This window comes from Podarcis liolepis (assembly GCF_965112155.1).
Source record: "Podarcis liolepis genome assembly, contig: SUPER_9_unloc_1, whole genome shotgun sequence".
Lineage (NCBI taxonomy): Eukaryota > Metazoa > Chordata > Lepidosauria > Squamata > Lacertidae > Podarcis > Podarcis liolepis.
In genome coordinates, this window is record NW_028148963.1 from 1,353,597 (window position 1) to 1,379,000 (window position 25,404).

The 25,404-nt window shown below is 45.3% G+C and overlaps 2 protein-coding genes across 3 annotated transcripts in view; both read right to left on the reverse strand.

Moving 5' to 3' along the window:
• The window catches only part of LOC310686773 (cytosol aminopeptidase-like), a 31,633-nt gene extending 18,618 nt beyond the window's left edge, over nucleotides 1-13,015 (reverse strand). The window contains exons 1-3 of one of the 2 annotated variants that reach the window (XM_083520521.1): nucleotides 12,551-13,015; nucleotides 631-746; nucleotides 401-455 (exon numbers count right to left, since the gene is read on the reverse strand). In XM_083520521.1, coding sequence (XP_083376647.1) covers nucleotides 401-455; nucleotides 631-746; nucleotides 12,551-13,000 — 621 coding nt within the window. In that variant the 5' untranslated portion in view covers nucleotides 13,001-13,015. Of the gene's footprint in view, nucleotides 1-400; nucleotides 456-630; nucleotides 747-12,396; nucleotides 12,471-12,550 lie in introns of those variants that run through there. The other variant, XM_083520522.1, reaches the window with a different exon arrangement.
• Nucleotides 13,016-18,918: 5,903 nt separating this feature from the next.
• CLRN2 (clarin 2) lies at nucleotides 18,919-25,394 on the reverse strand (the record flags this gene model as incomplete). The annotated part of the gene is given in 5 exon segments (XM_083520524.1): nucleotides 18,919-19,980; nucleotides 20,778-20,957; nucleotide 25,194; nucleotides 25,196-25,348; nucleotides 25,350-25,394. Coding segments are annotated over 5 exon segments (645 nt in total), but the record flags the coding sequence as incomplete, so codon positions are not given.
• Between the last annotated feature and the right edge of the window lie 10 nt (nucleotides 25,395-25,404).

The following is a 25,404-nucleotide window of genomic DNA, read 5'->3' on the forward strand; positions in this document are numbered from 1 at the left end:
CATTCCCTTCATACTTACAGAGAGCACAGCAAAACCAAGGTAAATGGAAACTCATCAGTAAAAGGGATTTTTATTTTTTCTTTCTTAATATGAGTTTTCCCTTCACTTGGTTTCAAGTGGATATTTTCCTGGAAGCAATTGACATGGAAATTAGTGCTAAACTTCCATTAGCTTCCACTAGAATTCCAAAAGTGACTTTTACACCACATAAAAGATAATATAAAACACGAAAATTTTCAGATAGGAAAGTGTCGGGGAGTTGAAAAAAAGTGCTGACTGCAACCTGATACTCATAAGTCTCATTGAATGTAATGAAATATTTGATGAATTGCTATTTTAAAACAACAGCTTTGGAGGCATAAGTTAGGTTAACATACTTAAGAAAACAGTAAATCCATACCTGATGCAAGCCATGAAAGATGCGGGTTTTTCCTTTCTTCAGTGGAGGTCCTGAACTAGAACACAAAACAAACATGAGATTAAGAGTCTCGTGGTCTTCCGATTGAGCTATCCCACGTTGTAAGCAGGTATCTGCTCCTCAGCTATGTACAAGGCTTGCTTCTCCCTGGATGGTCTCATGCTATTTCATGACTGCCAAATAAACAGAAGGGAACCTGTTTTGGTACCTACATTGCCAGCAACTCTCTGAGCTTCCCAGACACGACTTTGTCAAAAGCGTCTCCTGCTTCGGTAAACTGGACAGGCCCCTCTTCTTTCTTGCCGACAAAGACTCCTAGGACAAGGCCCTTAAAAAAGAAAAAGAGGGTTGCTTTTTAGATGCTGTCCTACAAAGCAATTGCAAATTACCTCCAGGGGTTTGCGGGGTGGTGAAGGAAGAGCATTATAATTATAATTATAATTATAATTATAATTCTTCCCTGCCCATCTGGCTGGGTTTCTCCAGCCACTCAGGGCAGCTCCCAACAAAACAAAAAAAGTGATAAAATATCAAACATTAAAAACTTCCCTACGGACTATAATGCTGTATCAACAGCCCCAGACCTAGCCAGCCTGACCGATGGTCCATAGCTGTCAACTTTTCCCTTTTCTTGCGAGGAATCCTATTCGGAATAAGGGAATTCCCCTTAAAAAGGGGGAAACGTTGACAGCTATGTGATGGTCAGTGATTAGGGGAGAGTCACAAGCTCATCATCCCAGAGACAGAACAAAGCAATTCAGAAAACAGTCTATGGTAGCTAGGAATGATGGGAGTTGTAGTACAATAACATCTAGAGACCCACGGTTGAGAAAGGCAGGGCTAGACTGCAAAACAGTGGCGGGCAACTTCCATCGTGTAGGACCAAGAGGCAGTTTTCCCCTAACCATTCCCCCCTGCTCCATCTGGCTGCCATATGTACAGCCAGGTGTGGGGCAGGGAATGATGCAACTGCAAAGGTTTCAAGCACACTTCTGATTGTTCCTTGGCAAGTGGGGTTTGCTGATGGCAAACTCTTTGAAGTTGTCCCTTTTGAGGTGTGATTTGTATTCAAGCAGAGACAGCAGAAGGCTGTGATTAGAAAAAAAGTCATAGCTATGTGGCTGAATTAAGGCACTTGGTACTGAGATTGAGCCAAGCATGAGAAAATCAGGTAAGAAGAGCATTGCACAAGTTGGGACATAAAACATTCTGCCTCCTGTTGAACCCAAGACCTGCAGGCAAAACGAAACTCAACGGAAATGTAAAATGGGATGTTTTAACATCAGGGAGACAGATTTTAATTGGTCCATTTGACTAATTTATATTACTGCATGCCCCCGATTCATCAGATAACAGAGACTGCTAAAACAGAAAGGCTGGTGTAGTTTCTATAGCAAGTTCCCACTGTGGGTCTAAAGACTGTTCTTTATGTAGCAATATTCTGTGTCATGGCAAATACTGGAAGGGTGATCTATATCACAGCCTGCAACTGCACAAGTTTAAACTAGTTAGCAATTCATGGATAAGTATAGGAGGGGGGGAAATAATGAGTGGAAGAACCAGTTGGGAAAACCAAGGAAGATGATGAGAAGAATGATACCAAAGTCCGCTTGGTTATTTATTGAGCAAGGAAAAGCCACTTGTCAACTTTTAAATGCTGCACTTTGCCTTAAAGGGCTTTGGAAAACCAGTCTGTGTACACACCTCGACTTCACTGAATGAGCCACTGAAAAACTACCTTTGTGCAAAACTTATTCTGGAATGAACATGCTAATCTGCAAGTAGTCAAGTAGTCTGCATATAATGTGTAAAGCAATATGGAAGTCTTTAGGATGGGAAATTGTAAGGCATATACAGTGGTACTGTGGCATCTGAATATAGACTGCATTTTTAATCAAGGCATATATTGGCTAATATCTTGATCAGGTTCCTAAATTAAAGAGAGAGTTTAAAGATTTTCAAAAGTTTCATGCCAAGCAAGAAGGCCAGCTGTTTAAAGGACACAGGCAATGTTTTTCCTCCTAGACAAGGGCCCCCCCCCTTGATTGATAGCAGAAAACAATTCTCAAAGTCGTAAAAGCTGGAATTACAGGCTGAAGAGCAAGGTTACGGACCCAACATAATTAAGAGTTTGGTAAACAGTAAAATAAAACCATGTGCCTTAAACTTGAGCCTAAGGTCAAAAGGCCAAGAGCACATGGAAAACAAACCGGCTGGAGAAGGGGGGGAAGTGTAAACAGGGGAAAAGGTTTTTTTTCCTATTTTATTTTGAGGCTGTAAACTGTTCCTTCCTTGTTACTTTTAGGAAGTTTATCCTTCTAAAAAGCTATCTATGATAATGTATGAAATATGCTGGCTTAAATGTAATTATGCAAAGGATTTAAGAAATGCTAGATTTATCCTGAAATTAAGTCAGCCAGCCCAGCCCCCTGTCAGACAAGAAGACGCCAATCGAGCACTTATGACAAATGGCTGTCAGACCTTTGTTTAAAGACCTCCAAAAGGAGATATTTCATTGATGATGCATGAGAATATGAACCCGAGGTCTCTGACATCTGTTCAAGATAAAAATTTAAAATTATTAACCATTTGTTTTAGAAGGCAATAGGGCAAGGGGGGCAAGAGGTGAGCTGGTAATTAAGATTCCTTGTTGAGACACATGTAAGATATATTAATACTTATTTGTCATTTATAGATGTAACAATATATAGCTCTTTGTGTTCCATATAAGGACAGGAGGATATGAGTGTATTTTTGTGATTGGTTATACCAATCAGCCAATAGGAATTTCAACCAGGCTGATGGGACAGAGGCAGCCACAGGAGGAACAAAGGGGGATGGATTAAGGGAATATAAGTGCTGGCCATAATGGCAGGAGGCAGGCCAGAGCTTGGTAACCATATACCACTGTGCCTCTTATTTATTTGTCTGACAAATAAATTATTATTTTAATTTCTCTGTTGCTGCGTTGAATATTTCATTCCAGCTAAGCGTTAACCACAAGCAGGGTGCTACATTTTATGGTGCCTGCGACTCGGATCAGTGGTCTGCTGGAACGCAGCCCCTTCGCCTCACTGGACGGGGTACAAGAGAGAGGACAACTGTGCCTACCCAGCGCGCACTGGAAAATTTTTTTCCAGGGGAACGCAGCAGTCTCGTCTGTCTGATACCCTGCCCACTGACGGCGACGGACCGGGGGGACCAGAGAAATAAACAGGGAACCAGCTAAGGGTAAGTGCACTAAGGGGTTTTGGCCCTCCAATTAATTGGGAGGAAGAGAAGTCCTGATCAAACTTCTGCGTCTCAGTAAAGGGGAACTGAGTACGCTAGGTGGCTGGGTACATCAGATGGTGATCTGGTGTAGGGAAAGGGAAAGTTGGGAGGTAGAGTATGGTTGAAGTATCTGGCGCATTGCATGTGTGAGAAAGTACAATGTGTAGCTGACCTAAGTGTGGAGTGAGTACTACTTCGTTTACCAGTAAGGTGTGTGTGTGAGTGACTGAGTGGATACTTCACAGGGCCATACAATGGGAGTTGGGGGTTCAAAGGGGGGAAATACACCTCTTGAATGTATGTTAAATAATTTTAAGAAAGCCTTCTCAGGGGCATATGGAGTCAAAATGACGCCAGAACGCTTGAGAACGTTATGTGAACTAGAGTGGCCAAAAGAAAATACTGAATGGCCATCTCAAGGAACCTTTGATATAAATTTAGTAAGCAAACTTTGGTCTAACATCGCCAAAGAAACTGGAGGGTGCCCAGAACAATTTTCATATATAGATTCTTGGCTGAGCACATTAAATAAAAATCCTCCATGGATAAGGGAATGCAAAGTTCAACGATGCAAATTATTGGCTGTAAAAGCCAAAGCTAGGAAAGGAATCTTGCCAAATAAATTCAAACCCTCCACCAGTTGTAACCCCAAGGCAAGAAAGTGGAATGAATAATGGGGCTGGAGTCACAGAACTTGATTCCTTGATAGATTATGATAAATATCTTCAGGAGGCATTGGAGTCCTATAATGAAGCCCAAGCAGAAGTGGTTATTCCACCTGTGAGTCCCAGTAGAACTCCATCTACAGTCTCCTTTAGTGGAACAACTGATTGCCTACCCCAAACCCCTGTACATCCAAGTCCTAGAGAATTATTACAGAAGTTACAGGGAGACCTTAATCGGTCAGCAAGCAATACAGCCAGGCGTATAAAGCTGCTAAAAGAACGCCTTGGGACAGATACCATCCCCTATGATTTGAGGTCCCTAGAGCAAAGCGAAGAAAAAGGTCACGTAGTAGCCCCTTTTAGAAGAGTATTTGATGCACTTGAGGAGCCTGTGCTGGTTAATGGGCAACCCGGACCAAGGCCACCTCGAACTTCGATCCTCCAGTACATTCCATTCACAACTACGGATCTGATGAATTGGAAAACACCCCATCTTTCGCAGAAAAACCTCAGGCTATGATGGACTTGGTGACCTCAATAGTAAATACTCATAGTCCTACTTGGACAGATTGTCGCCAGCTCCTGAATACTCTCTTCACCACTGAGGAAAGGAGAGACATAATTGAAAAGGCACAGATATATTTGCGTGAGCAGGCCAGAGTGGGAAATATTTATAATATTGACCGTCATCTCCAGGAAAACTTTCCCTTGGAAGATCCTAATTGGGATCCAAACAATGCAATTCACCTGGCCAGGCTTACCACCTATCGCCAGACGCTTGTGCAAGGTATCTGCAGGGCATGCCAGAAGCCCACTAATATGTCTAAAGTCTCAGGAGGATAGACGTGTTACCCATAACACTGTTTCGTGTTCGGTGCACACCCACAAAAAGACTTAAGTTGTCACCTTTTGAGCTCCTGTATGGGAGGCCGCCCTCCTTTGTTCAGGATATTCCAACTGACCTCAAACAAATAGGAGACCATGTGACACAGGGATAAGTGCAATCTCTCTCCCGTGTTTTTGTCTCTCTCCCGTGTTTGTTTGTTTGTTTTTTATCTTAACAGGTGGGCCCTCGAGCGCACGCCGTGCAGCATTGCCAAGCCGATTCATCAGCTCCAGGCTGGCATAGCATATGGGTGAAAGAGTGGAAACGTGATCCACTTGCACCTAAGTGGCGTGGACCTTACACCGTCCTGCTCTCTATTCCAACAGCGGTGAAGGTAGCTGAGGTGACCCCCTGGATTCATCACTCCCGTTTGAAGAAGTCCGAAGGCAGTTGGACGTGCAAAGGTGACCCCTCTAATCCTTTAAAACTGACTCTCTCCAAAAACCCCTGTATCTAGCCCTACGGGGAACGGGCTAGGTCACGGGCAACATTAGACGACCGGCCTGCTGCAGCCACAAACCTGGAAGCTGGCTGACCTGCGCACGCCTGAAGCTTGAGGAGCGTCTGAACCAGCGGCTGTGAAAGGGAAGATTCTCTTATACAATTGATTGACTGCCCCCTTGTGGAACAATTATCAGAGATATTACACATTGGGGATCCTTGGGATATATGTTTTGGTCTTGGTGGTTCCCCATTCCTGTCACTGGGGGAATTATATTGGGACTAATATTTATGCTATCACTATTACCAATACCATTAAATGCCATTGGTATGGTAAGCGAAATGCCACACCAAACAGAAGTACAGAATTTCCCCGGATGGAACTCAACTAAACCATTACGAGTTATACCTGTACAAGGGGAATTCTGTGTACATAAATCATCAGATGCAGCTGATTCTACCATGATAGGCTCTTCTCATTGTCCCTATACTTGGGATTATATTAAGAATACCTGGGCACACGATACTACCTATCGAACTCGGAATACCTTGCCCTGTGCACCTCCTTTTATTCATGCATGGAAAGTGGTATGGAACATAACTGTGACAGAAAAAGGCAATCTAACATACCGCACTGTGAACTCTCTACCTCTTTTGATATTTCGCCTTATGCACTCCACATACCAAAACCCTCAGACCCGATGGTTGTGGTGGATATGTGGAGAATGGGCATACAAGAAACTCCCTTCCAAATGGAGTGGGACTTGTTTCCTGGGATGGGTATTACCACCAATGTGGATTTTGCCCACTAGTATATTTCTCATATAGCAGGAGGAAGTACCCAAAGTTGGAGCGATACTGATGATTGGCCACCAGAGCGCATTATAGCCTATTATGATCCTGCCTCCTGGAATCCTGGTGAGCTCATACAAGGGGCACGGGATCCTATTTATAATCTAAACAGAATAATTCGATTGCAAGCAGTAGTGGAACTTGTAACCAATGCAACGGCCCAGAGTTTGAGACTTATTGCACAACAGTTGGATGAAAGTAGAGCCCCATTTTGCAGCTGAAAATGGGAATGGATTATGTACTTGCCAGGCAGGGAGGCCTGTGTGGAGTCTTGAACTTGACAGGGAATGCCTGTTGCTTTAACATTTCTGATAATGGTGAGGCAATCCGTGTGTTGGCCACAAAGATGGAGAATATAGCACATGTCCCAGTACAAACATGGGAAGGATGGGATATGGGATGGTTACCCAATGTCACAGGACTCAAAGGGATACTATTGTCTTGCTTGTTTTTCTTGACAGTAGTGATGGTTTTATGTATGATGCCATGTATCATCTCATGTTTTAGGAGTACAATTAGCAAGATGATTTCGAATGAAACTCTACCTCATATCATGGTACTATATAGAGCTTTAACTCAGGAAGATCAAGCTATCAAGGACGCTTGGTAGCAAGGTCCTTGAGCTTGAAAGGGGGGATTGTGGCATCTGAATATAGACTGCATTTTTAATCAAGGCATATATTGGCTAATATCTTGATCAGGTTCCTAAATTAAAGAGAGAGTTTAAAGATTTTCAAAAGTTTCATGCCAAGCAAGAAGGCCAGCTGTTTAAAGGACACAGGCAATGTTTTTCCTCCTAGACAAGGGCCCCCCCCCTTGATTGATAGCAGAAAACAATTCTCAAAGTCGTAAAAGCTGGAATTACAGGCTGAAGAGCAAGGTTACGGACCCAACATAATTAAGAGTTTGGTAAACAGTAAAATAAAACCATGTGCCTTAAACTTGAGCCTAAGGTCAAAAGGCCAAGAGCACATGGAAAACAAACCGGCTGGAGAAGGGGGGGAAGTGTAAACAGGGGAAAAGGTTTTTTTTCCTATTTTATTTTGAGGCTGTAAACTGTTCCTTCCTTGTTACTTTTAGGAAGTTTATCCTTCTAAAAAGCTATCTATGATAATGTATGAAATATGCTGGCTTAAATGTAATTATGCAAAGGATTTAAGAAATGCTAGATTTATCCTGAAATTAAGTCAGCCAGCCCAGCCCCCTGTCAGACAAGAAGACGCCAATCGAGCACTTATGACAAATGGCTGTCAGACCTTTGTTTAAAGACCTCCAAAAGGAGATATTTCATTGATGATGCATGAGAATATGAACCCGAGGTCTCTGACATCTGTTCAAGATAAAAATTTAAAATTATTAACCATTTGTTTTAGAAGGCAATAGGGCAAGGGGGGCAAGAGGTGAGCTGGTAATTAAGATTCCTTGTTGAGACACATGTAAGATATATTAATACTTATTTGTCATTTATAGATGTAACAATATATAGCTCTTTGTGTTCCATATAAGGACAGGAGGATATGAGTGTATTTTTGTGATTGGTTATACCAATCAGCCAATAGGAATTTCAACCAGGCTGATGGGACAGAGGCAGCCACAGGAGGAACAAAGGGGGATGGATTAAGGGAATATAAGTGCTGGCCATAATGGCAGGAGGCAGGCCAGAGCTTGGTAACCATATACCACTGTGCCTCTTATTTATTTGTCTGACAAATAAATTATTATTTTAATTTCTCTGTTGCTGCGTTGAATATTTCATTCCAGCTAAGCGTTAACCACAAGCAGGGTGCTACAGTACCTCGGGTTAAGTACTTAATTCGTTCCCGAGGTCTGTTCTTAACCTGAAACTGTTCTTAACCTGAAGCAGCACTTTAGCTAATGGTGCCTCCCACTCCTGCCGCACCGCCGCCGCACGATTTCTGTTCTTATCCTGAAGCAAAATTTTCAACCTGAGGTAATATTTCTGGGTTAGCGGAGTCTGTAACCTGAAGCATATGTAACCTGAAGCGTCTGTAACCCGAGGTACCACTGTATATCTGCACATCTAAACTGACCTACACATCCAAACTAATTGAAGTACCACTCTCTTCACGCTGTTCAGGAAGATGTACACTGAACAATAGACACAGACATCCTGGCAGGACAGGCACACTCACTGGGAAAGAAGACATGATCTTGCCCACCCAGCCCCCTTCACAGGGGAAAAGATCATCTGATCTGACCCGGTTTTACTCTTCAGCTGTTCAACTTGCCTCAGCAGCATTCCTAAGTCCAAACTAGATGTTACAAGGGGTCCTTTCATTATTCTTTCCTCCCTCTCGGTTTTGTTTCCTGAAATCAAAATGGTCTTGGCAGGATACAGACCTGAAGAGAGGACAAGTACCTGGAGGAGCTTTCCCCTCTCAATCATTTTTCAGCTCAAAATCTGAATTCAACTTGCTTTTCTCCCCTGTCCGGGATGGGGGAGATATGAAAAGCAGCTTGGAGAGGCACAACCCCAAATTCATTCTCCCTGAGCTGCTTTTCACATCCTTGGACTGAATATTTTACAGAGACGAACAGCTTAAGCAAGCAGACTCTCCATCTCAAACTTGCCCCCTGCCCGGATTGCTTTTGCTTAAAAAATAAAATTAAAAAATCATTATACTGGGAAAGGGAAGAGAGACTGCCCTGTATTATCCAATATTCTTTTTTGTCGTTTTTTATTATTTCATTTTACAATGTATGTAAAACATAGAGAGCAATTATAACAACAGGTGAAATGTAATATCCAGTTTGACCAACTCAAGGCGCCCACAAATTATGAAAGCACTTGCAGAACAGAACGCAGAATTTATCCTTGTTTCACTGTTTACCCAGTACTCATTCCACATCCTTCACTTCATTCTGTATCCTGCATCTCCAGAGTCTCTGAGTCAATGTTTTTCAAGCTAAATAAAAATAAAAAGGGGCGACCATGTTCCAACTAAGCACTTTTTAATACTAGATCAATTTCAACCCGAGTTGACTTTTGGGTGCCAGCTTAGTTCTTCCACTGAGACCAGGAGGACTTTTAAAAACACAATTTTAGGTGGCCTTGCCCATCAAAGTGCACCTCTGCCTAAGCCAGCTCATAAAATGCCAGCTTTCTGACAAGAGCAATGCTTCAGGAAAAAATATCTAAAACAAGCAGGCACATTTTTAATCTTTGTTGGAAGCCGCCCAGAGTGCCTGGGGAAACCCAGCCAGATGGGTGGGGTACAAATAATAAATTATTATTATTATTATTAGTGGAAAACTCCTATTCATAGCACGGACATAATGCACATGGTTTGCACACTCTCCAGCCCTCTGCAAACATGCCATCAACCAGCTAACTGAACACTTTCCACAATTCCCCCCTTACCACGCACCTTATTTACACCCATGACCCTGCCGTGTTGATCCGTTGCCAGCTGTATTTGAAGCTACGCACTCGGCAGAGTCTGCAGCCTTTATAGCAGAAGAGGGAACCTTAGTCCCGCCTCTGCAAAGTCTCCCAACAGGTCCTGCCCACTTCATTAACCATAAACGCAGCTCTTTGAGGCTGGGCGTGGCCAAGAGGTGGAAGTTTGTGGAAAGATTTGGGTCCTTTCCAAAAACAGGCAGGCGAAAGCCTTGTGTTGTGTTTCTGATGTACAGTGGTACCCTGGATGCGAACAGGATCCGTTCCGGAGCCCCGTTCGCATCCAGAAGCGAACACAACCCGCGTCTGCCGTCATTTTGACCATCTGCGCATGTGGCGAAACCCGGAAGTAACGCGCTCCATTACTTCCGGGTCGCTGCAGTGCGCAACCCAAAAATACTTATCCCAAAGCTACTTCAACCCGAGGTATGACTGTACCTTGTTGCTCATCTCAATTTAGGTTGGCCCAAATAAACCAAGCAGAATTATTTCCAAGAGGTTTCTGGCTCCTGACAAGGACACAGTAGACCCACAGGATACTGCTCATGTTACAGAGACCCAAGACACAAAAGCCCCTCCGTAGCTACTGAATGGCCTTTATAACATAAAAACACAAGCGCCCAGCTGGATCACACCAGCAAAATAGCATGCATGATCCCCAGTAACTGACATTCAGAGGCACAATGGGAGCAATATATATCCACTGTGACATGGAGCCATTGAGAGCCTTATTTCCCCATTCATTTCAGAGGGACTTAGGGCATAAAGGGGAGTTCTGCTGGACTCACAGAAATTGTTCCACATATGCAATGGATACAACCCTCTGTTTGGGTTGCTACATTCACACAAAATGCTAAAACCAAGGTTGGCACTATCCGCAGAAACAAAATGGAGACAGTGGACTTGCACAGTTCACCCTAACCTCCTCCCACGCAGTCAGGAGGTGTGGGGTTCAATGCTACTTGCCCCGAATCCCAAGTTGTCTTTATGTGTGAACCTGGAATTATGATTTAAATTTCAAAATAAACTGTACCTCAAGGGGTGGGGAACCTGTCTGTGGCTGTTATAGCTGTTTCTGCAGTACAATTTCCACTGTCCCTCATGGGATGGGAGGTGCAGTCTAACATATGGTTACCAGGCGTCCCCGTTTCCCGGGGGCAGTCCCCAGATTTACAAATCTGTCCCCGGACAAAATCCGTCCCCAGAATGTCCCCGGATTTCATTTAATGTCCCCGGATTCATATTTTAAGTGTTGTAGATTTATTATTAGGGAATGAATGTTGTGTGATTGGTTCAACGGCACAAGACACATCATATGGGGGACTTCCGGCAAGGCAAAATAGCGGGCGCCACAGCAGCGAGCAGCTCCAGAAGCCAGCCAGAGCCAACTGCGCTACCAGGCTGGCTCCGGGCTGCTGAGACTGCCACTGCCACAGGGGAACCGGGAATGCCTGGCACATCAACTGGGGGGAGCCGCTGACCCCCCCCCCACCACCGCGACCCAAATCGAGCCAGGAGAGAGAGCGCCCGGCCACCCGGCCGACTGCCCAGTGGCGCTCCGAGGCCAGTAAAAACCCAAGAGCCGATGCAGGGAGAAGGAGGAGAGGAGAAGGAGAAGGAGAAGGAAGAGAAAGAAAGAGGAAGAGGAAGGAGAAAGAAGAGGGGATCCCTAACCTTGCTGCACCGCCACCACTGAGGAGAGGTAGGAGAGCACCGGGAGGGCAAGGACACGTGGCCAAGCCCAGGCCCAACTGTGCCTACTCCATGGCGGCTAGCGCTCCAAGAGAGTAGGCTGCGTGACAGAGGAGACCACAAAAGAGAAGATATTACTTCTTCTTTTTAAAATATCTCCCCTCCCCCCCCCTTTTTAAGTGTCCCCAAATTCTTTGGAAAAAATCTGGTATCTTTAGTCTAAAAATACCTCGCAGGTGACAGGTTCCCCAGCCCTGCTCTAGTCCATTTCAAAACCTACCAGTTGCAACCCGTGAGCTCTGAAGCTGCCTTGCTTAACAGACTACTGGAGTTTCTTACAAACCTCGGTTCCTGGTTAGGATGCAAAGGCAAGCCAAGGACAGGCACTGCATAGGACCTCCTCCCTAGTGTCATGGGCATGTGCAGAGTATCTTTTTTCCGCGAGAAGGAGCAGCTATTTAATTCAACTAACAGGAGGCATGGGGTTATTTTGGCATGCAAAATTCTTGCAGCTCAAAGGGCTGGACTACATGACCCTCCAACTAGACCATGCCAGGATTCCACGGAAGCGCAGTTTCTGGCCCATAAAGCCGCTTCCTTCTCATGCCTGGCAGGCCAAAGGCGCCCCACCTAGGCAAGCCCAGCATTTGCTGCGCCACCAACCGCGCGCCCCAGCCGACCTTCCCCACCCCTAGCGCGCAAAGACGCGCGTAAAGACGCGCCCTACCCCCGCGTTGCGCGCCAAGACCTTTCTCCTGTCGCCAGCCGGCCGTTGCTCCGCCATGCTTCTCCGCCCTTCGCTTAGTCCCTCCCTTGCTGCTCCCGGCATGCCCGCTTTCCCCTCCTTCCCCGGCACCCACCAGCTCCCCCCGCGTCTCCCCGGGGCGCCCGAGGCTCGCTACCTGCTGTTTCCTGGCGCGCCGGGCGCCCAAGGACAAGGTGGCCAACGGGACGCGGAGCCCCTTGCCGCGGACCAGGAGGAGCCGCCCGCTCGCCAGCAGCGGCGCCAGCAGCATGGTCACCCCCCGCCGTCCAGCAGCGATCACGGGGCCGCAGCGAGAAGGAAGGCCCGCCTCGAGGAGAGCGGCTCCGCGGGCTGCGCATTCCTCCGCGCGCGCCTCCCCTGGGCCGGGCGCGCCGCTGGCTCTTTCACCGATGCGCCTCTTTGTCTCTGTATTGCGGTGAACCGCCCGGAGATCTTCGGCTGGAGGGCGGTATACGCATTTAATAAATCGTGATGATGATAAAAAAAAAAAGACAACTTTCCCTCCGCGTAAAGAGGGGAAATAAGATAAGAAGCACCAATTAGTAGCCAGTCCAATTCGTGGCGCGTTGGTTGATGTAACTCCCATCAACCTTTTTTTCAATTATTATTTTTCAATTATACTTTTCAAGTTTATACATTTCACTAATTTTACAATTATTTTGACATTTAAGAACTTGACTTCCTTCCCCCTCTTTCTGCTGTTTCTTAAATTTTAATATCTTCTGCATATCCAAATTAATTTGCTCATTTATTCATCTTCTTTAAATATATAAACTTATGAAACTGCAGGTTATTACAGTAATCCTGCCAATGTTTTTATCTGTTTACAATTTATCTGTAAATATTCAATAAACCATTTCCATTCTTTTATAATTAAAAAAAGTTTGTTATCTTGATTTCTTATTCTTCTGGTAAGTTTCACCATTTCTGCATAGCTCCCATAAACTTTAAGCAGCAGTGGCAGAGGTTTCCAAATGGCAGGATGGTAGGCAAAGGTCTTTCACATCCTGAGATTCTTTAACTCGGGGATGAGGACATTTCCAGAGTGACATTGACTGGTGGACATGGCAGCCTCGTCATCCCTGTAAACATCTTGTTTGGGTGTCACTTAAAAGCAGTTCAGCCCTGAATGCTCACTGGAAGGACAGATCCTGAAGCTGAGGCTCCAATACTTAGGCCACCTCATGAGAAGAGAAGACTCCCTGGAAAAGACCCTGATGTTGGGAAAGATGGAGGGCACAAGGAGAAGGGAACGACAGAGGACAAGATGGTTGGACAGTGTTCTTGAAGCTACCAGCATGAGTTTGACCAAACTGCAGGAGGCAGTGGAAGACAGGAGTGCCTGGCATGCTCTGGTCCATGGGGTCACGAAGAGTCAGACACGACTAAACGACTAAACAACAACAAATTTTATATATATGATAAATGTTCATAACTGCAAAATGATAAATGTTCATAACTGCATATATAAACCACATGTCTGAAACTCCACAGAAAAAGTCCTGAAACCATTTTGTCCCACCCAAATTGACCTCAAATATTTCTCTGCAAGGCCGAAAGAAAATGGAAAAGCCTTCCCATTGTGTTTGCCTTCACAAATCCTGTCTTAAGGGTATGTCTGTGTATGAACAGGGTGAGCCTGTGACCTGGCTCAGGAACTAAGTATTTGTCATTACATAAGACTGGCCAGGCTCCCCAGGGTATCCAATCAAGTAAGCATTAACAGGTCTGCCAGACAGGAGATAAACAACGCACTCAGATTTCTGTTGTAGACCATCGTTTCTGTGATATATGTATGATGTTTCTGGGGGTGGTCTTGGACTCCAGGGGAGGCAATTTAAAATGTCTATATAAGGGTGGGCACACCTTTGTTCGGGGTTCTCCTCCTTTCCTGTGTGTGAGGGGAGCACCCTGTTGCAACAGTTTCAATAAAGATCAGGCTTACTAGCTGCCTTGCTTCTCAATATTCTCTGGTTGGCCTCTGTTATTTTCTCCGACCGATTGAGAACCTGCAAAGGACTCTGTAAGGGCTCTTGTGTTCCCCATAAGGGAATAAGGGCAGATTTTTGTTTATTACACACCGTACTGCAAACCCACCATTTTCTGCTTGTTCAAATGCAGGTGAATTTGTAGTACGCCAGTACAGTGGTACCTCGCAAGATGAATGCCTCGCAAGACGGAAAACTCGCAAAACGAAAGGGTTTTTGGTTTTTTGAGCTGCTTCGCAAGGCGATTTTCCCTATGGGCTTGCTTCGCAAGACGGAAACGTCTTGCAAGTTTGTTTCCTTTTTCTTAACACCGTTAATACAGTTGCGACTTGACTTCGAGGAGCAACTCATAGCACGCGGTGTGGTAGCCTTTTTTGAGGTTTTTGAAGACTTTGGTGATTTTTGAAGCTTTTCCAAAACTTTTCCGACACCGTGCTTCGCAAGACAAAAAAAACCGCAAGACAAAAAAACTCGCGGAACGAATTAATTTCGTCTTGCGAGGCACCACTGTATAAGTGGTTACAAATATTCCACTGTCTTGATGGCACATTGTAGCACATTTAATTGAAGGTATCCGTTACTGAAGCTGCTTTCTGAAGGTTTTGCCACTGACACGAATACCACAATTCTACTATGGGTTCAGGGTCAGGTCTCCAAGGCAACTTCCCATACTGCTGTCTTGCAGTGTTTAGAGAACTGCTAGGTAGAGCCAGTTCTATAGTTCCTTCCAGCAGGAGTGTCACCCATCTTACTGGAATGGTGTGGGAACTAGCTCTGCCAGTAATATATGTCAGTCTCCTCAAGGCATTCTGCCATAACGTTCCATAAGGCAGTGTTTCCCAACCGGTGTTCCGCGGCACACTAGTGTGCCGCGAGATGTTGCCTGGAGGGAGGCGGGCGAGTCCAAAAAAGGTTGGGAAACACTGACTTAAGTTTCTCTTTCAAAAAGGAAACGTGGGTTAAAGCGGCGACGCCGCCCCCCACTCACTTTCCTGCTCTGGCTTCCCTAACAGTTTTCCGAGTTGCGTCACTGGATCCAGCCCCCTTTTCCACAGGTGACACGGGGCTGGAGGGAGGGAAAGAGGGCTTTACGTCGCGCACAAAGGCAGCCTCCTAGAAGCGCTCTGGGCCGGCGCCGTTTCGCCGAAGGCGCCGGAGGACCCCCACCCTCAGCTCCTTCAGAAAGGAAGCCCCACCCCTCGGCTCCCTACGAGGCCAGCCGCTGCACGCACGCGCCGGCTCGTCATCGGCTCCGTCTGTTTCCAACCCCCCTGCTCGCCTTCGCGCGAGTTCTCCTGAACGAGCAGGAGAAGGAGCTCAAGCGGCTCTACCCGGCCGTGGACGAGCAGGAGACGCCGCTGCCGCGCTCCTGGAGCCCGAAGGACAAATTCAGCTACATCGGCCTCTCGCAGAACAACCTGCGCGTCCACTACAAAGGTAGAGGGACGGAGGGAGGGCGAGGCTGAGGCCACCGCCATCCCCAGGCCCCCTCCGCCTCTTCCTCCGAAAGGCAGGCTGAGAAACTCCCAGGGAAGCTCTGAACGTCTCCCCCGAAACCGTCGGGAGGCTTCGGTTGTTGCCTTTCTCCGCCGAGGTCGGTGGACCCCGAGCCTAGGCTTCCTTCCCGCACCCCGCTTTCCGAAGACCGCACACCAGTTGGGCCAGTACATATTCCCCTCCCGTGACTGGAGCGGAATAGCCCTTTCTCTTCTTCCCCAACCCTTGTCGTTGGAGGAGTCCCTCAGTCCCTCGCTTTGCTGCCTCCCCCCCCCCACCCCCAAAGCTTGGAGGTTCCCCGGCAAGGGGGAGGGAAAAATATTGAAACTTACACTTTCGTGCGTCCCTCCCGGCGTGACGCTGCGCGCTGACGTCACGGGGCTGTAATGGTGGTGTGCCTCGAGATTTTTTCATCAAACAAGTGTGCCTTTGCCCGAAAAAGGTTGGGAAACACTGCCATAAGGTATGTCCGTATCATTATTCTCACATTGCAGGTTCTGGAGTGGGGGATTTTCAAACATTTACCCACTTAATCTTTGGCAAAAGCAAATTGTCACCTGGGGACTTCCTGGTACACAGATCTGTCTCTGCCACAATGGTATAAAGGTAAAGGACCCCTGACCATTAGTTCTAGTCGTGACCGACTCTGGGGTTGCGGCACTCATCTCGCTTTATTGGCCGAGGGAGCCAGCGTACAGCTTCTGGGTCATGTGGGCTGCATGACTAAGCCGCTTCTGGCGAACCAGAGCAGTGCACGGAAATGCCGTTTACCTTCCCGCCGGAGCAGTACCTATTTATCTACTTGCACTTTGACGTGCTTTTGAACTGCTAGGTTGGCAGGAGCAGGGACCGAGCAACGGGATCTCACCCCGTTGCGTGGATTCGAACCGCCAACCTACTGATCAGCAAATTTTAGGCTCTGTGGTTTAACCCACAGCGCCACCCGCATCCCTGCCACAATGGTATACTAGTTCTCAAAATGGCTATCATCTCTTTATGTTGTTATGAGTTAGGTTAATAAGGACGACTATCAAGCATGATGGTTCTGCTTGTATAGCCAACAGGAGCTTTTGGTGGTTCTTAATGGTCTGGAATCTACAGGCCTGAGAATGTCACTCTGTGGTGCAGGGGGAGAAGAAAGGACAGAGAGACAATCAAAAGGTAATTTCAATTTGGAATGGATAATTTAAACTGAGTTGGGATGCAAGTATTCATTAGGAATGTGAGACAGGATTAGCAGGTGTTCTGTCTGTTGTACACGTCTGTTTTCTTTTACTAAGTACTGTATGTATTTTTGTAAATAAACAGCTAAGACAATAATGCTGGAAGTGCTCTCTCACATCACAAGGAATCAGCTTCTGAAAAAAGACCACCCTGGAAATTCTAACTTCTTGGAAAAATAGGTAAGCTAATGCCCCTTTTGGTAACAAATTTTGCTCCTATTTTTCCCCCCTCTTCGGTTAATACTTTTGTTCTCAGAATGGACAAAGGCTCAAATGCTTTACAAATTATTTTCAGTTGTGTGTTGAAAGTTTTTCCTCTTGAATCCTGGAAGTATTTTCCATTTTTGCAAAGAGTTGCCTTATTTCAAAAAGTGAAAATTCGGACAGAAAAGTAGTTGTGCCTTTTTTGGCAAAGTTGCTGAGCAGTAGTACGGCAACCCTATTTTTGCAGCTAATTAAAAACAGTCTCATAGTCTTTATAGAAATGTTGTATCCACTATATTTTCATACTAATTTTTAACAGTGGAAGTTAAGTTACTCAGATGTACAGTGTTTCCATTTTTAAAAAAGCAGTAAAGGTCTTTTCCTTCCAATTTGTGTTGCATATTTAGAATTGCAAACAATCTTAAAAAAACATGCCATTACTAGTCCATTTTGAAATAATCCTCTCTGAAACAGATTTTACAATGAATTTTATATTAATTGCTGGTTCTGCTGAGAGATCAAATAACACCAACAGACCACACCCACCTTAAAATCACCATGGCCAAAGCTTTGTTGGCTGAATATTCTGGTAATGTGCAAGTATTCTGGTAATATATTTTCTCAAGCACATACCATACCAGCCAAAAATCCACTGCTTGGAGCAGTAGAAAACCTAGGAGCACCAAGGTAACTGGAAACACACAATTCACCCCTGCCCACCTTTGGAACAATATATCTGGTGTGCTTTGTCACACTGTATGTACATTTCCCCTCCATTGCAGTCTTTTTAAAACCTGGCTTCATTCAAGTAAATTGAGACTTTTGCTCCATTCACTTCTACGTAGCAAAAAAAAAAACCCCTTGTAATAGCAGAGCCTGGGACTTGTGAAATGTATCACATACACACATCAATTACGGTGCTTTTTCTTGACTCCATTCTCTTCTGGGCAGCAGAAAAAGGGGATGGGAAAACTCTCAGACAAATCGCAATTGCCCTCTCCACATGTTATACGATGTGACTAGTATCTGTGTGCCAGGCCTGTAATGATTTTTGTATAGGATAGCAAAACAGCTTGAGCCAGCCTGCAGAGAAACAACCACCATCAGCAAGAGTCTGCTCAAATCTCTGTCTGAATCGTCAGAAGAAGCTTCTGGCACAAACCACAGGATGGTATCACATGAGAATGTGCTCCCAGTAAGCCCGCAATTTGCATTCCGGTGATTGTGCCGAAAGCCAAAATTGCATATCGTCAACGGCAGGTGGGATTGCCAAAGTCATTTTTCCTGGAACCCTGCCCCCTTTTATTATTATTTTTAATTGCCACATGCGTCCCGCCCCCTGGACTGGTCTGAAGGAAGGAAGACAGGCAGTTGGTAGTACACTGAGGGCCAACTAGGGGTGGTAAGGCAGTAGAATCATAGAATCATAGAGTTGGAAGAGACCACAAGGGCCATCGAGTCCAACCCCCTGCCAAGCAGGAAACACCACCAGAGCACCCCTGACATATGGTTGTCAAGCCTCTGCTTAAAGACCTCCAAAGTAGGAGACTCCACCACACTCCTTTGGCAACAAATTCCACTGCCGAACAGCTCTTACTGTCAGGAAGTTCTTCCTAATGTTTAGGTGGAATCTTCTTTCTTGTAGTTTGGATCCATTGCTCCGTGTCCGCTTCTCTGGAGCAGCAGGAAACAACCTTTCTCCCTCCTCTATGTGACATCCTTTTATATATTTGAACATGGCTATCATATCACCCCTTAACCTCCTCTTCTCCAGGCTATTCAGTACCCCATTCACTCTAAAGTAGAGGCCCCACTGCAAATGTGGAAAGCCAGGTGGTCAAGGGAGAAAGATCTCTGCACAGCCCTTCTCCCGCCATGTTAACTTTGCACATAAGGATTTTTAGGCTGGGAGCATTCAGAAAAATGTCACACCCACATTCTGAGGTGGTATGTGCTTTTTCCTCTGTGTTTTAAACTACCTTTGAGTGAGTCCAGGCATAAATTACCCATTGCACAGCATTGTACCCGAGGCAAACGTCCTCCTCAGATGAGCTGTACTGTTTTGGAGTTCTATGGGCAAGGTCCAAGTGAGAGAATGGGAAGGGGTGTTCTTGCTTTGAGCTGGCCTCCTGGGAAATTTTGACCCAGTGTGGGAAAGACTCAAGCTTCCCAGGAGTTTAATGGAATGTGGGAATGGTCTTCTTGGCTTAGTGGACCCTCCAGGGGCATTTTGGTCTCAGCATTTGCATGAACCAACCAACTTGTGGCTCTCGCTGCACTTCCTCCACACTCAGGCACTCCTTCCCACAGTGGTGTTACCCTTCTTTCGCATAGTGCAGATAAACAGATGATGCAAGTCTTAAGCTTGGGGCCAGCCAAGTTAGGTATTCAGTACATGATGTCTTCGGCTGCAACATTTGCTTCTTCTGTCTTTGTCTTCCGCTTAGGGAAATGAATTGCGCTGATGGCAACTAGCAGCAAGTTCACACCGTGAATGGTCGCGCTTGCCACGCAAAGCCAAAAAGAGTCTTCATACTGTTCTTCCAAAATTACAAACTGGAAGACGTTTTCCTGGAAATTGGCAATCCTTTCAGTCAGGTTGTGCAGTTTGACGGCAGCCATGAAGCTAGTCACACCCAGCACTGCAAAGCCACCTGCAAGGGAATTCAAAACACAAAGGCGTTAATACACTGAAACGCAGAAATAGTTTAGAAACGGAGAATTGTAGAGGCATTTTGCTCCATGCTTAAAATCCTCCAAGGAAGGAGGAGTCTAGCACAGGGGTCAGCAAACTTTTTCAGCAGGGGGCCAGTCCACTGTCCCTCAGACCGTGTGGGGGGCCAGACTATAATTTGGGGGGAAAATAAAAAGTACCAATTCCTATGCCCCACAAATAACCCAGAGATGCAGTTTAATTAAAAGCACACATTCTACTCATGTAAAAACACCAGGCAGGCCCCACAAATAACCCAGAGATGTATTTTAAATAAAAGGACACATTCTACTCATGTTAAAACACGCTGATTCCCGGACCGTCCGCGGGCCGGATTTAGAAGGCAATTGGGCCGGATCCGGCCCCCAGGCCTTAGTTGGCCTACCCATGGTCTAGTACCTTCCGAGGGAGTCTGGTCCACTGTCAAACAGCTCTTGCCAACATAAAGTTATTTCTGATGTTTAGTCTGAATCTTCTTTTTGGTAACTTGAAGCCATTGGTTCAGGTCTTACCCTCTGGAATGGGAGAAAACAAGCTTTCTCCATCTTCCCCGTAACAGCCCTTTAGATGTTTGCAGATGGCTATCCTATCTCCTCTCAGTCTCCTCTTGTCTAGACTACACATACCTAATGACGCCAATGTAAATTTCCCTAAGAGCGTTTAGTGACATGGAGAGATAATGGAAAGCAAACTCTTAATCTAGCAATAGGAAAAGGTGGGTGCCATCCGACATTTTACCTGCAAGGACGTTCCACAAGGCGATTCCAGCTGGACCTTTAATAGCCCGATAGGGAACTTTAATTATGTTGAATATGCAGAATGCCAAACTGACCAGAGCAAAAGAAAACGCCACGCAGAGGAAAAGGATAATTGCCACATGGAGTGCTGTGTTCAATTTCTTCACCAGGTGCGGAAATACTGACAAGGAAAAGAAAGCAACATTGAGTTTTGGGTTGTGTAAATGTGGCAGGACCCACAAAGGCTATGAAGACTTTCCATTCAAGATTAATGGGAAATTACTTCCTTGGAAGATGTTCCATCTGTTCAGATGATATAAAAGCGTTAGATTTTGAAGAGTGTACAGTAGTTGCTATTCACCATGAGAATGAGAATTCTCTTGTGCTCTGACTGCATGTATAATGTTAAACAGTTAAGCTCTGTTTATGACAGGTCAAGGTAATTTAACCAAGCACCAGAGATGTGGAGCAATAGATCAATTGCTTCTGCGGTGACAATGGGACTCATCTTCAGTGACCTGAAAAGCAGCAACTAAAGTCAGGTGAACTTTTTAGCTTCTAGTTTCAGGTACTAATTAAAATGATAATGGGCCTTGTTCAGTGTTTTATTAACCCACTGACAGTGCAATCCTAACCACGTCTACTCAGAATTCAGTCCTATTGAATGCAGTCCTCGGTGGGGTTAGGATTGCAGCTAAGTGTGTATAGGATTGCAGCAATAAGTATCAAAAAATATTAGAATTCATATTCATTGCAATCAAATATTTCGGAGCCAGGATCAAATCTGAGTGTGTCACCCCTGTGGAGGGGAGGAAGACACAATTTTGGACTGTACTACAGCTCCACCCCCCCCCCCATTTTGGGGTGTGGTTTCCAAAGTTCGTTAGATGCCTTGACTATCTTAGCTTTCTAAAGATGCCTAAACTTTCTTTCCTCCTCTTTCTCATGCTCCCCTTCTGTCAAATTATTCCCAGGGTGGTGTACAAAAAAAAATAAAAACAATATACAGTGGTACCTCGGGTTACATACACTTCAGGTTACATACGCTTCAGGTTACAGACTCCGCTAACCCAGAAATAGTGCTTCAGGTTAAGAACTTTGCTTCAGGATGAGAACAGAAATCGTGCTATGGCGGTGCGGCAGCAGCAGGAGGCCGTATTTGCTAAAGTGGTGCTTCAGGTTAAGAACAGTTTCAGGTTAAGTACGGACCTCCGGAACGAATTAAGTACTTAACCCGAGGTACCACTGTAAAAACAATAAGACCTCTCCCTTACAGCAGGTCCTTCTAATCTCAGCTCATTGCATCCAGTGAATATACCAGGTAGCCTGACATCTGGCTGGTTGATAGGGGATCAAATACTTATTTCACTCATTAGAATGCACATCAATCTCTGACTTTTGTCTTCTGGGTTTCTGGGGTTTTTCCTGTTGTTATTCTGTCTCTCACAGCTACAATAAACCTACCATTAAAATTACGGACTGGTCATTTCTTCATCAGAGGGCAAACGGGCAAATTTAGCAGGGGATCAAATACTCCCCCCCCCCACAGTACTTCTTTTAAGTTATTCACATATGTGTTAATTCTGTAGGTGGTTTTGAAATCAGCTGGTTGCCCTCCTCTCCTCCTTCCTGATGTAGATCTTTATTCCCTTCTGGTTCCCAGTGTAGCTTCTCACTCCTCCCTTCTTCCCTGGCAGGGCCGGCACCATCTTGCAGTTCACCTCAGGTGCCAAAATGTCTTGGGCCGGCCCTGAACGGCACCACTCCCAATTCCATGTATGGAAACAGATTGGGTTGCCAGTTGAATCTTACTTCCATACCCAAGGGAAACAGGCTAGAAATGCAAGTGCAAGGAAGTCCTCAGGACCAACGAAAGAAGAGGAGGAGGAGTTTGGATTTGATATCCCGCTTTATCACCTAAGGCGTCTCAAAGCGGCTCACAATCTCCCTTCCTTTCCTCCCCCACAACAAACACTCTGTGAGGTGAGTGGGGCTGAGAGACTTCAAAGAAGTGTGACTAGCCCAAGGTCACCCAGCAGCTGCAGGTGGAGGAGCGGAGACGCGAACCCGGTTCACCAGATTACGAGTCCGCCGCTCTGAACCACTGGGAGGGCTGTCTCCAGTGTTTCCCAGCATTTATGGACCGAGGTTGTTGTCTCACTCTGCCTAATGATACTGCTGGGTTTGTCTATTACCACAATATATGGACACATTTGTATGGAAACATATATTATTTGAGGTACCTAGATCCAAAACTATGCAGGGTATTAAAAGCAAGCACAATACTTTGAATTATGCACAACAGTGAACCAGCAACCAGTGGACTTATATATACATATTATTACAATCTAAAATACTCATTTTACATCCTTGAGATATCAATGACTTCCCTTCTTCCCTTTCCATGGTTCATTTTACATATCATAAATTCCTGCATATTTTACCAAAACTATACCATTCAGTATTCCATGATTGCATCCATCAAAACTTACTTACACTGTTGCATTTATCTTAATGCTGCCAGCATTTTCAGCTGTACACAATTATTTTCCATATGTGCAATAAACGTTTTCCAATCTTCTTTAAACGTATGTTCTCCTTGTTCTCTTATTCTATAGGTTAAGTCTGCAAGTTGTGTATATTCAGTCAACTCAAGTTGCCAATCTTTGGTTGGGAACTCACTCATTTTCCATTTTTGGACTAACAAAACATGGGCCGTAGTAGTAGCAGACATAAATAACCTTTTTTGATGCCTGGGAATTTCAGTCTGAATTATCCCCAACAGAAACGTACACCTAATCCCAGAGTAAGCCAGTGGATGTATTTTGACTGGAGGATCCAAGGTGTCTTCAAAGGTATTGCCATAATCAATCCAGGATGCTACCAGTGCACAGATAACCGTGCCCATACTGCTTGTGGGGCCACAGCTGAACCAGCCTTAGCCCTCCGGGCTCCATGGGCTATTTTGACTTCCAGAGACCAAGCTGGATCTAGGAGAACCTGTAGACTATGAACCTAATTGTCAGGGAGATCCCACGTAGAACCACTGAACAACAGAGTCATAGAATTGTAGAGCCGGAATGGACCCTGTGGGAGTTCCTGCAATTCAAGAATCTCAACACATGGTCCCCCCATCCAATTTGAAACCATGTCGGACCCTGCTTAGCTTTGCAAAGGTGGTAGCAGTTTTATTGCTGCACCACATCTCGCCTGGTTTTCCCTCCAGTGCTGATGCCACTGGACTTGGGATTACAGTGGTACCTTGGTTCTCAAACTTCATCTGTTCCGGAAGTCTGTTCCAAAACCAAAGCGTTCCAAAACCAAGGCGCGCTTTCCCATAGAAAGTAATGCAAAACGGATTAATCCGTTCCAGGCTTTTAAAAACAACCCCTAAAACAGCAATTTAACATGAATTTTGTTATCTAACAAGACTACTGATCCATAAAATGAAAGCAATAGTCAATGTACTGTACTATAAAATAATAAGACAGTGTTGTAGATGAAAAAAATTAAAATTATTTTTTTTACTTACCTGCACCGATGGTAGTCATAGTTTGGATGGGGGGGGGGGCTTTTATCCATTTCCGCAGTCACACAATCAATCAGTAGCTGAACTGGGCTCCACACAGTCACAAAAACAAGTTAGCCGAAAAAGCCTCAAAAACGCAAAATAAATGGTAAAAACAAAAGCACCAAACTTAATCCGTTCCAGAAGTCTGTTTGACTTTCGAAATGTTCAAAAACCAAGGAGCAGCTTCTGATTGGTGCAGGTGTCCCAGAAACAATAGCCGACAACCACATCAGACAAAAGCAGTGGGAGAAGAAGGATTCTCTTTGGCCTAAGCCGGACATTTATCTCACCAGTATTCCAAACTGCACAGCTTTAATTGGCCAGTATATGATTCCCAGAACAGGACTGGCCTGGAAGCACCCTTTCTCCTCCACTGACCACATCTGTTTCCTGGCTCCCTTGCCCTCACTTCCAGTCCTGATTCTACTTATAAGTAGACCTTTGTCCAACCCAAAGGACTCATTTTAGGCCACTCATTCTTCCCTTGCCTTGTCAAAGCGGGGAACCAGTCCTGCCCTCAGCGCCAGACTTGCTTCTTCCCCCATGACCCCTGTCTCAACATGGTCCCCCCATCTTCTTATTCCTCTCCCCATCAGGATCCTATTTCAGCATCGAAGGGCCATGGGTATGGTGGGGGTCCTCTTCAAGTCCCCACATTTCAGTCAAGGAGAGCAGTTTTTAAAATATACCCACATTTTTTACTCCAATGTGAGAAGAGAAAAAAATAAAATAACTCATAAAACAAGCCACAGAGGTAAAATCCCAATGTTTAGCATAAAGAAAACATAAAGAAAATGTATGGTCAATAGGCGCACATTCGAGAAATGAACCAAAAGTGTTACTTACCTTGTGAATTTGGATCGCCGCCCACCTAACCCACATTGGCGTATTTTGCCACCTCCAAAGAGTCCGTAGTAAATTTCCCCCATGAATTTGACTAACTCTGGGTCTGTGGCATTGACCAGCTCAGCTCCTGTTTTGCAAAGGATTTTTCCGGTCATTCCATTTCTGGGTGCTCATTGCAACGAGGATCAAGATAAAAGACGCAAAGCTCAAC